The sequence below is a fragment of the Heloderma suspectum genome, chromosome 5 (genome assembly GCF_057233095.1).
Source record: "Heloderma suspectum isolate Gila_16-S chromosome 5, 16-S_ref, whole genome shotgun sequence".
NCBI lineage: Eukaryota > Metazoa > Chordata > Lepidosauria > Squamata > Helodermatidae > Heloderma > Heloderma suspectum.
The window spans coordinates 183,761,872-183,774,093 of NC_139462.1; the positions used below are offsets into that span (position 1 = coordinate 183,761,872).

The 12,222-nt window shown below is 39.2% G+C and overlaps 1 protein-coding gene across 12 annotated transcripts in view; it reads right to left on the minus strand.

The window, feature by feature from the left end:
• The window catches only part of LOC146344933 (histone deacetylase 9-like), a 398,626-nt gene that overhangs the window by 19,707 nt on the left and 366,697 nt on the right, over positions 1–12,222 (minus strand). For all 12 annotated transcript variants that reach the window (XR_014792360.1, XR_014792359.1, XM_084858628.1 and 9 more), the window contains 3 exons: positions 5,463–5,585; positions 2,344–2,554; positions 1,410–1,627 (listed from right to left, as the gene is read on the minus strand). Coding sequence is in view for 10 of the 12 variants with exons in the window: in XM_084858628.1 (XP_084714754.1) it covers positions 1,410–1,627; positions 2,344–2,554; positions 5,463–5,585 (552 nt within the window). In the remaining 2 variants the exon portion in view is untranslated. The remainder of the gene's footprint in view (positions 1–1,409; positions 1,628–2,343; positions 2,555–5,462; positions 5,586–12,222) is intronic.

Here is a 12,222-nt window from a genome sequence, read left to right on the forward strand (position 1 = left end):
AAAGTAGGTGTATACAATACCCAACAGAATAGTTTGTCATTGCATGAGCAGATCACTGAATTACTCAAACATTATAGTAGTTGATAACATAGGCCAACTACATGTTGGCAGTTAAATATTTAGTCTCAGCTTAGCTCTAATGGTTATAGTCAGCTTGCATCTACATCATAAAAGATGGCACCACAATTGCCAAATTTTAGAATGGAAAATTTAGAATGCCTAAAGGCACAATCTTATGCATGTTTAAACAGAAAAAGTAAAAAAAAAAGAAGTCATGTAGGACTTTCTTCTGTCTAAAAATGCAAAGGATCGCACCCCAATTTTATATTTTTAGCATTGTTTGGGTAGTAAATATTGAAGGTTAAAACTGCTATCACTTTCATTTAGAACTGTGGATCTAAACTGTGTGTCAGGCATGATACGTAACAAAGAAGTGCCATGCCCAGAGAAACTTTAGGCCACATTTGAACAACTGTAACTTGGCTTAATAGGCTGAGATAGGAATTAGCCTTGTGCCAGTGCATGCAGCTGCTTTCCTCCTCCCTTCTTAGCATCCCTGAATGCAATGTGGAAGCCTCCAATTAACCATAGTTTCATGTTTTGTCCTAACTGGGAAACTATGCTTATCAGCTTCACTACATGGTTTGAAGTTGGTTTAAGATCCTGGCGTATTCCAAAGCTGGTAACCATAAATTCCTGGTATAGATGAAATGGGAAACTATGGTTAACTGGCGACTTCTGCATTGCAATCATGAGAACTGTGAAGGTAGGAGATATGCAAAAGGCTTGTTCGTATCTTGGCTTATTATCATCTAAACTGATAAGAATTAAACTCTTCTCAATCAGTTTACACTGAAAGGTTTATATTGACAGATTCTAGAGACTTATAATTATTTTATTCAGAACAGAACAAAAAGTTCAAATGTGAATTAGTGATTGCTATTTAGGAATATTTTCATCTCTAAGAAGTCACAAAAAGCCTAATATTAACAAAGATGCCATTAAATATTATTTATTTATAGTTTATTATAAACTATATATATATATATAATATTAATAATAATTAATAAACTATTAAAATAATATTATTTATTATTTAATAATAAATAATAATCTATTAGTACAATCTAATAGATAATCAATTTATTTATTTATAATCTATCTATACAAGAGGATACTAATTTAAATGGCATGATAATGAAAAACAATTGCAGTTCGATGCAAGATCATGGTCGAACTTCCCTGGCAGCCAATTTGGCAATCTGTTTTTTTTAATTATGTGTTTTTAATACTTCACTCTAAACTGAACTGACATGCTGATATCCAGCCTTTTTCTCTCTCTCAAAGGCATACAAGTTATACATTATCACCATATTTGTTGTGTATTAGGCTCTGAATTATAAACTTACTTTGTTCATGTGGATCTGCTGTTGATACTGTTTCTGCTTCTCCAGAAACTGCTGATGCTGTTGCTGAATTACCAGTTGAGCCAAGGTGCTCTGAGGCAGCGGAGCTGACTGGGTTCGATTCAGCGGCCTGTGCCGAGGTAACTTCTGTGCAACTCTTAGGCTGGGCGAGGCTCTTTCTTTTGTTGCCAGTGGTGACTGTGGATGGAGAGGCACCGTACCTGCAAACCAGGGGCATTCCACTCATCAGATATTAAGACTAATAACATTAAGGGGTCTTATTATGTTGTTCCATTAAAAAAAATATGGAGACACATGGGTATTGGAGGGGGAGACCATGAATTCCAGTGTGGGTATCTCTGAGCTACCACTGGATATGGAATGCCCTTTCATAGTAAGGATGATTTTGTTTTAACATAGGCGTAAGAGTAAAAACTGATGAAGTGGAGGACCAGGATGGGTGGAGCACAGCTTTGTATGCAGAAATAATAGCCATGCTTATATACTCCCCCAAATAACATTTAAAACTCTGCAGTAAATGCGAATTAGTGGGCTTTCTAGAAATCATTGGGTCTGGGAATAAGAGACCAGAATGGCTCTCAAGGGAAAGCAGAACAGTGGGTGTGATTGGTTTTTGTTTCTCTGAGAGGAGCTGGCAGTGAGAAAATGGCATGGATCACAGTTCACAGGTGGAGCACCAGCTTTGCATGCAGAAAGACCCAGCTTCAATCCTTGACTTCTTCAGTTAAAAGGATGAGGTAGCTGGTACTCTGCCTGAGATCCTGAAAAGTTGCTGCCAGTCAAAATAGATAATACTGGGCTAGATGGATAAGTAGTCCAACCTAGGATAAGGCAGCTTCTTATGACAGTATACAATTCAGGCACCACATGTCACTTTAAAAATGAAGGATAATCCCATTAACACATTGATAATTACCTGTAGCCAGGAGTTTTTGCTGCCTCATTTGTTCTTTCAGTAACAAATGCTGGAGGAGAGCCTGATGGCTGCTGTTTGGCTTTCCCTCTAGGACAATGGGCTGAGGGGCTGGAGGTGAAGAAATGCTTCCCCTGTATTGTCCAGGCAAGACCACTCCTTGCCTTATTGTCTGTGTCTCACACTTTTGTTTTTCTTTGAATGCTGATGATGCCTACATTAAGAAATGAGGATGGCATTAAAAATTTTTTTCCAGAATATAAAGACTGATAAACATACATTGAATTAGTTGAAAGTACTTCACTATTTCCACAACACAAACTAAAGTTAGAATTCAGTGGAGATCCAGGTCTGGGTATTGTGGGGTTGTATCTAATGGTGTTAATCTACCAGCGGAAGTGAGACCACTGGAGGAATGCATTTACCCTCCCCCATGCAGTCCCCCCCCAATCTGTTCTGGAGGGTTGGGGGACCTTCCACTGCATCTTTAGGGGTGCAGGGAGAGAAGTGTGTCCACCACAAAAATAGCACTCTGTGTAGCCACTCAGAATTTTTGGGAAGTGGAAGATTGGCGATGCTGTACTTAATCTTGCAGTTGAAGGTATAGATGGCTGCCTCCTCATGCACTGTCTTAGTAACATAGCAATGGCTTCAGCGAGCTACTGTAGGGATTCTGGCCATTTGAATCCACTCAAGTTCAGTTAAAGGATCAGGTTCGTAGTTTGGGGGTGCTCTTGGATCCAGAACTGTCACTTGAGGCACAGGTGAACTCAGTGGCACAGAGCACTTTTTATCAGCTTAGGCTGGTATACCAACTACGCCCTTATCTGGACAGAGATAGCCTAGCTACAGTTATCCATGCTCTGATAACTTCTCGTCTGGATTACTGCAATGCGTTATACGTGGGGCTGCCTTTGAAAACGGTCCGGAAACTTCAGCTGGTCCAAAATAGGGCAGCAAGATTGTTAACAGGGACTGGCCTGCGAGCTCATATTACGCCAGTACTTTTCCAGCTGCACTGGCTGCCGGTCCATTTCCGGGCCCGATTCAAAGTGCTGGTGTTAACATTCAAAGCCCTTAACGGCTTGGGGCCAGGTTACCTGAAGGATCGCCTCCTCCCATATGTGCCTGCCCGGACCTTAAGATCATCAGCAGCAGCCCTTCTCCGTGAGCCCCTGCCAAAGGAAGTGAGGCGGGTGGCTACTAGGAGGAGGGCTTTTTCTGTTGTGGCACCCCGGCTCTGGAATGAGCTCCCTAGTGAGGTTCGCCTGGCGCCTACATTGTACTCCTTTCGGTGCCAGGTGAAGACCTTTTTATTTTCCCAGGCATTTTAGCTTTCTAAATTTTTATCTTTGCTGTTTTAAATCTGTATTTTAAACTCCTGTACTGCTGCTAGGTTTTATTGTGGTTGTATTGTTATATTGTGGTTTTAATGTTCTATATATTTTAAATTGTTTTATTGTGTGTTGTTTGGTTTTAGTTTTTGTGAACCGCCCAGAGAGCTTCGGCTATTGGGCGGTATAGAAATAAATAAATAAATAAATAAATAAATAAAATAAGTTATAAAAGAAAGCAGAGTGACTTCTTGTTCTAATGTTATTCAGGGAAGAAAGGTCCTCTCTAGCATGAACTCCTTAAACATGTGTGAGGGCAAGAATTTTTATAAGTTGAATGAAAAATGGTTTATTTTTACCACAATAATAAAATTAGCTAAGGAAATAAGCCAGGCAAGAGTGAGAGGGTTGAAATGCAGGTGGAGTAAATTATTTTTCTTCCCTCTAAGGCTTAAAGCAGGGAAAACTCTTTCCCAGCTATTTAAAAAAGGTAAAAGGTGTCCCCAACCAGTCGTGTCCAACTCTAGGGTGTGGTGCTCATCTACATTTCTAAGCCGAACAGCCAGTGCTGTCCGAAGACGCTTCCGTGGTCATGTGGCTGACATGGCTAAATACCAAAGTGCATGGAACGCTGTTACCTTTCCCGCCAAAGCGGTACCTATTTATCTACTTGCAATTTCTTGCTTTCGAACTGCTAGGTTGGCAGGAGCTGGGACTGAAGACGGGAGCTCACTCCGTCACACGGCACTCGGGTTTCGAACTGCTGTCCTGCCGACCTTCGGGTCTGCAGTTCAGCATCTTAACCACTAAGCCACCGCGGCCCCAACTATTTAAAGCAGGCTGTAAATTAGCAATATACTTCACTGAAACGAGCAAGTGCTGAATGTATTAATTATTTATTTCATTTTTCAGCCCCATAGCTGAAGCTCTCAGGCAACAAACACAATAAATACAAACACAATAAAAGCAACAACATCACTTAAAAACAAAATATTAAAAGCAGCAACAACAAAATTTAAAAAGCAGGAGATAAATATCAAGGCAGCATGGAGAAGGGCAATTTTAAAACAGCTTTAGAACATGAGTAAAACAAGCAGCAAACTAAAAATGTACACTTTTTAAAAGACCAGAGAGAATAAAACGGTCTTTGCCTGGCATTGAAAAGTCAACGAAGTAGGTGCTAGGCGGATCTCTTTAGGGAGGGCATTCCACAATTTAGGGGCCACCACAGAGTAACCACCCACTGAATTTCAGTATGTTAGGGCACTCGGAGCAGGGCCTCAAATGGTCATCTCAGGGCATGGGCAGGAACATTTGGGAAGAGGCAGTCCTTCAGATACACTGGCCCCAAGCTGTGAAGGGTTTTATAGGTTAAAATCAGCACTTTGAATTGAGCTGATATTTTATTAAACTGTTTAAAAGAACTGAGAAGGATATGTTTAGTCACATATAACATCAACAAAAGATGCAGTCTAATTGAAAACTATTAAGTAATTGCCAGCCAATGAATTATGCTATTATGGAGCAAAGGTTCAGAATACAATGGTAGGATTTGTCACTTCAACTGAAATATAGGCCGCAAACATCAATGAGTAGGGTTTAAAATGAAAAACAAACAAAAAAATCTTCAAATAACTTATAGTGCAGAATTTCCCAGTGGAATCACGTAGCATCATTTTAACCTTGTCTTGGAAGTAATAACGGACAGAGTGTGGTGGAATATAAGAGTGGATATGTCTTAATTAATAGCCAAAGCCAATGAAGATGCTCTTTAAATTGATCACTTACACTGAGCTGTGGTTGTACTGCTGGAAGTCCCAAAGTGATGTTGGGCAAAGAAGGGGATGTGTAGAGACTTAAAAGGTTCATTGATTCCTCATTGATGAGAATGTGTTGTTGTGAAACCAAATGCTGTAGAAAATTTAAAAGAAAGAAGATCACATCCTGATTAGCCAAGGTTATTTCCATGACTGTGCTGTGGAACAAAAAGGAAATTATTTATCTTTTGTACTGCCAGCAATTCCATATATTCTGCTAAAGCTCTAACAGTGGGGGAAACTGCTTCATAATTTTTAGGACACAATTTGTCCAATATTGTTCTTAAAACTCAGGCTGTAGATCTTAAGATCTTTGAGATCTTAAGGAGAGCATCCACTTCTGAGGGTAGATGCTCTCCTTAAGGTCTCAAAGTCTTCTTTTTTACTTCTCACACTGAAAAGGCATCTTTGTTAAGACTTTAGAGATATTATGAGTGGAACAGTAAAGTCTCCTCACTCTTTTTCTGTGTCATGCTAGGCCTTATGGAGGACAGGAAGCTATATTTTGTGTCCCACCAAATAAAATGCAGCACACCAGCCATGTATGGTGGCCCATCAGGTGCTCAACAAAGTTCCTGTTTATTCTGCCTGCCTGGAATTGCAAAAACCCAGGGGAGTTGTCAAGCATTTTGCAGACCAGAATGTGTAACTGGTGAACTGTGTTTGGCTTGATGGGTCACAAATGGTGCAGGCCTGACATGGCTGGAGAGTGCCTCCAGTGTGGTGTAGTATGAGCCAGTGTGGTGTAGTGGCTAGAGTGCTGGACTGGGAGTTGGAAGATCTGGGTTCTAGACCCCACTTGGCCATGGAAACTTACTGGGTGACTTTGGGCCAGTCACAGACTCTCAGCCTAACCTACCTCACAGGGTTGTTGTTGTGAGGATAAAATGGAGGAGGAGGAGGATTATGTACACCACCTTGAGTTCCTTGGAGGAAAAAAGGCGGAATATAAAAGCAATAAATAAATAAATAAGTCCTATAAGTTTCCTACAATGCATGTTATTTGCTTGGCAACATGCCTTGTCAATGTGTTCCCTCAATCTGCAACCCTTCAAAGTCATTACAGGGCTCCTGTGAAGTTCTTCATCACACAATAGTGATCAATATCAGTATCAGTATATAAATGGATCTCCCATTTCTCCAGTACTCTAATCATCTGAATGCTTTGGATATCTCCAAGGATGCTGAAAATAATCATTAAAGTTTCATTATATTTCATTGTTTATTTGAGTCATTTATAAAAATGTATGGGTGTGTGTATGGTGTTACAGCATCTCTGCTCTTGAATTCTGATTACATCTGTGTAGAGAGAGTTGCACTTTTTAAATATAATGACAGGGTTACTTTTGCCTTTATTCTTCTCTGACATTCATGTTCTTCAACATGTGGTCTACTATAGTTTCTTAAATTACCTTTCTGTTGTTGTTGTTTAACTCCTGCCTCACTCCCAGACCCTTTACACAATAAGAGCTACAAAAGGTCTTATTAGACATCGGAACTCTGGCATGATATGGTCCTCAAGGGAACAACATCCTTGAAAAAGAATACCCTGTGTAACAGTATGACACAGTGACTGCTTTCTTCCCAAACAAAAAGCATATGGGACTCCAATAATAGACCACCTCCACGAGGGATCCTGTGCACTCAGGCTTTGACTAAAATAAATATAATAACTTGTCAAGCATGTTGTGGGGAGCTGTAGATTTTGTTCTGGACAAACCTGGGATATCAATTAACGTTGGAAAATACCTTGGGTTAATACAATGCAACCTCAGACTGTCACTAAAGAGTTGGGCAGCATAAAAACACAGGATGTTATTCCAAAACATAACCTTCCCATACAGTTTGTTTGGAGACTAAACTGATCACTGACATAATAACAGAATAGTCCATATATGTCATCCATCCCCAGCCCCAGAATTGTAAAAGGGAAACACACAAAATAAAGACTTAACATTAGAATCCTACTAGTTACAACCATTGTGAGCACTTGCAAGTGCTACAATAGCATCTATACTAGTTTCAACTTCTTAAGAAAAATTTTGCTTGCTTGCTCAACTATTATTAAATTGTGTCTTTCACCCAGAGAAACAAGGATGAACTAGAATCTTTAAAAAGGGGTTATGTTTCTTCCCTTTTACTTTAGAATATAGAATATAGTTCCTACCTTTGAAATTCAAAGCATACAAAGATAGCTTTTTAAAGTTAAGAATGAGCAATTGATTATTAAAGACACTTAGGGTACAATCCTATGGCCGCTAGACAGTAGCTGGACAGCCATAGGATTTTTCGATTTTCAGTAACCAACCTCAGAGCCAGTGCTCTGAGGTCAGTTCTCAAGAAAACCCTCCCCACCCGCCTCATAAGAGGTGTGGTTCGTCCCTGGCTCCACGCTTGGAAGAGCAGAGCAGAGCGGAGAAAAGGAGGGCATTCTTGGGGGTGGGGAGGGGATGGAGGAAGCACCAGTATGATGCTTCTTATGCATTGTTTGGCATCGTCCGGCCTCCCCCCCCCCCACTCTAAGCCACTCCAGCTTGACAGCCAAAGTCAGCCATCTAGATGCAAATGCAGGGCAGCTGGAGCGGAGAAGAGCCCCTCCGCGCTCCACCTGCCCTGCATTGGATAGTTGGTTACCTCTGAGTTCAGAGGTTGCCAACTGTCCCCATAGGATTGCACCCTTAGATCTAAGTTTTCAAGCCCCCATATATTTTAATTGCACATTACAGTTATTTACTTGATAATATTCAATTGACATTTGGCTAATTTAAAACAAGATCTTTTCCAATGTGTCCAATGTGAATTATAATTGTTCCTGCCAATATAGCAGCCATTTTGCCATGGTGTAAGAAACAGCATGGCTCTCTTTAGTAGGAATGGGAGGGCAAGCTCTGTGATTTCTTGGCAGTCTAGACACTCGGTGTTACATGATCCATGAAAAACAGAGAGCCAGAGAGTTGCTTTCCTGGGCAATGTAGCTCTGACGTAGCCATAGACGGGAGTACAGGTTAGGGAAGAACTTTAGGGCAACACTGTACAATGAAAGGGGTGGTCATTAGGGAAGGACTGTAGCTCAGTGGTAGAGCTCATTTTTTGTACGCAAAAGGTCCCAGTTTCAATCCCCAGGAACTCCAGGCAGGGCTGAGAAACACCTGCCTGAAACCCTGGAGAGCTGTTTCCAGTCAGTGTAGATTGATCAATGGTCCGACTCATTATAAGGCAGCTTCCTGTGTTCCTTCTTCTTATGGTGCCATTTCCTGTCGGAGGTTAGCTATCGTTTTTTGCTATTTTTGTTTTTGACGCCACCACTCTGAACAGTTGTACAGAAGTACAGCTAAACCATTCCCTCAAATTCTTTAACCATGATGTTCGTCTTCTTCCTCTTGATCTTTTTGCTTCCATTTTCCCTTGGAAATGGAAGGAATTTAGTCTAGCGATGAATGAGCTGGAGTATGGCATATTTTTCACCTCGGATAATATGACCAAGGTACTGTAACTTTCTTCACTTGATGGTCTTTACCAATTCTGTTTGTTTGCTTACTCTGCATAGTACGTTCTCATGTGTTACTCAATCAGTCCACGGTATTTTCAGTATGCATCGGTATATCCACATTTTGAAGGTTTCGATTTTCCTCAGATTGTTCATTTTAAGTGTCCAAATCTCCACTCCGCAAAATAATATGGAGAACACATAACATCTTACCATCCGAATCCTTACTGCAAGATTAAGATCCTGATTACATAATAATTGTTTCATTTTAACAAACACCGTTCTTGCCATCTCCACTCTTACGTTTATCTCTTGTGTTTGTTCATTTCTTTCATTGAATCAAGTTCCTAGGTATTTGTATTTTGTGACTCACTCAATTGGCATATTATTTATCATGATATTAAATGCAGTAAGAGGCTTTTTGTTTATCACCATATATTTTGTTTTCTTAATATTTATTTTAAGGCCATACTCATTACTTACTTTATTAATCTGATCTAGTAATTTTTGTAAATTGGATATATTATCTGTCATTACTATGGTGTCATCAGCGTATTGAACTGTGTTAATTATTTTTCCATTGGTGTTTATGCCAGCTGTTTGTTAGGCAAATGCTTCATTAAATATAGCTTCAGAATATAAATTGAACAGCATAGATAATATTACACAGCCTTGTCTTACTCCTCTTTGGATTTGAATTTCTTCAGATAAGTCTCCATCTATACAAACTGAGGCTGTTTGATTCCAATACAATTTTTCTATAATCTGAATCTCCTGACAATCTATATCGGTTTTTCTCAGTCTAAAATTAATCACTCATAACAAACTTTATCAAGTGCCTTCTCATGATCAATAAATCCCAAGTATATGTCTTTATTCATATCAAGACATCTTTGAATTAAGTTGTTAATTCCAAATAATGCTTCTCTTGATCCAATCCCGCTTCTAAATGCAAACTGCGTTTCACTTATATATAATTCTAATTCCTTATACATTCAATTGTGAATAATTTTGAGAAATATTTTTAATGCATGGCACATACGGCTGTATTTGGTGCATTCTTTAGCGTTATCTTTTTTTGGGCAATACTATGAACGCTGATTTAACCAATTCTCTTTGTATGATATCAGTTTTATAGATAGTACTATATAAATGTACCACGAGTTGTATTTCATCCCCTTCAATTAACTTGAGTAATTCAATTGGTAACCCATCAGGGCCGACAGCCTTTTTTCCCTTTATATTCCTTGTAGGATATTCTACATCCTCACATATAATATCAGGTCCATATCTAACACCATCCTCTTTATTCAACTCTGGTCTCATATCATCAAATAATTCCTTAATGTATACTTCCCATCTCTTACGTTTTTGTGATAATTCTACTATAATTGTTCTGTGTTTATGTTTTAGTAAACCAGACTGCTTCTTTTTCCCTACAGCTGTCACTTCCTTTACTTTTTATGTAACCCAAATGTATCATGCTTGCTTTCTAGTTCTTCGATTTCTTTACATATGTCTACCATACATTTCTTTTTCACTTCTATGATCTTATACTTTATTATTTTATGTATATCATTATATTTTATTGTGTCATGTCCCTTATATTTTCTTCTTTCTTCCATCAAAGTCAGGATCTCAGAGGTCATCCATTTTTGCTTTCCTTTAAATCTATTCTTTTTAAAATTGGTCTTACTTGCTTTCAATATAGCTTCTTTTATTTCATTGCATCTTTCATTGACATTTAAGTGGGTTTCATTGTTGCTCTTAATATTCTATCCTATTAATATCTTATTGATATTCTTAATATTCTATATTAATATTCTATTAATATTCTATATTAATATTCTTACTATCCTGTTTTCCAGTGCTTCCTATACAATCAAGCCTCCCAACAGAAATTCTCTAGTCAGTTTTGGTTAGGGATTGATTAATAGGTCGATAGTTATTCTGCATGTTGTCTTCTCCAAATTGCAGCCTCTGGTCTATAGAATAAAACACAAAAAGAACCCCTTTTCACTGTGACACACTGTCTTATTGATGGTAGAGCAGTCATCATGTAAGCAAGGGAACCTGGACGCAATTCATGTGCAGCAGTTCACTGAATTGTATACCAAAACCTGAAGGCATTAGGATCACAGAATTGTATAGGTGGAAGTCCAACCTACTCCTCACAAGCAAAATCCCACAGACTGACTAACATAACAACTGGTGGAGAGCCAGAGAGCAGGACTGAAGTAGGTGGTTTTCCATGCCAACCTGGTACAGAGAAACTGGCTCCTTTGGTCCCAGTCTACATAGTGGGACATTATGTTTCCTAAACCCATTTATGACTATTAACTGGATACTCTTACCTACTCTCCCTGTGGGCAGAGTCTTGTATTTTTAAATTTTATTTTACAATATTTGTACACCAATTTTCAAGTACCATGGTTCTCAAATTGTCTCACAATAAATAGAATCAGATTTATCGGTGCACAATATTGCCTTCACACTGATGGATCCCCTGAAGTGCATCCAAGCACTGGAGAAGATATTTCTGAAGATTGTTATCCTGCTGATCTCAAGGTATTCCTAAGGCAAGAGAGACAAGCCTCTTCCTTACATCATCTGTCTTTGGAATATCAGGCACTGTGGATGGCATCAGATAAAGCCAGGCTAATGTCCGAGTTTTGTAGTTTCTGTCTCTGCGCCTCCTTACTAATGGCAACAGGGGGAGGGGTGGCCAGATGTTTATCTATAGAATCCTCTCCTCAGTCTACCAGATGTTCCTTCTGCCACTACTGCTGCTCTGGGCAGACAGTATCTTTTAGTTATTGTACAGTGCCTTCTTATTTAGGCATTTAATAAACAGTTAATGCTGTCCCTTGACTTAAGAAGTCTTAGGGTGTAATCCTATGGTCAGGGATGATGAGAGTTGTAATACAACAACATCTGGAAAACCACAGGTTCCCCACTCCTGATCTATGTGTGAAGCAAAAATTATTTACTGAATCTTTCACAAAATAAAATTTAAAAAGAAAGCCCAGCAGTACTGGGGACTACCGCCACACCTCAGAATGTGCTTTCTTTAGTAGTCCCTGGAAGGCCATAGGATGGGGAAACACCAATATTGCATTAGATGGAGGAAAACCTTCCTATCCTTTCTTCACCACAGCTAGAATTATGATGGCAAGGAATTATCTCTAAATGTGCCCTCAGAAAACATAAAAAATGGCTTCCAGCCAGGCTCTATAGTCTGAAT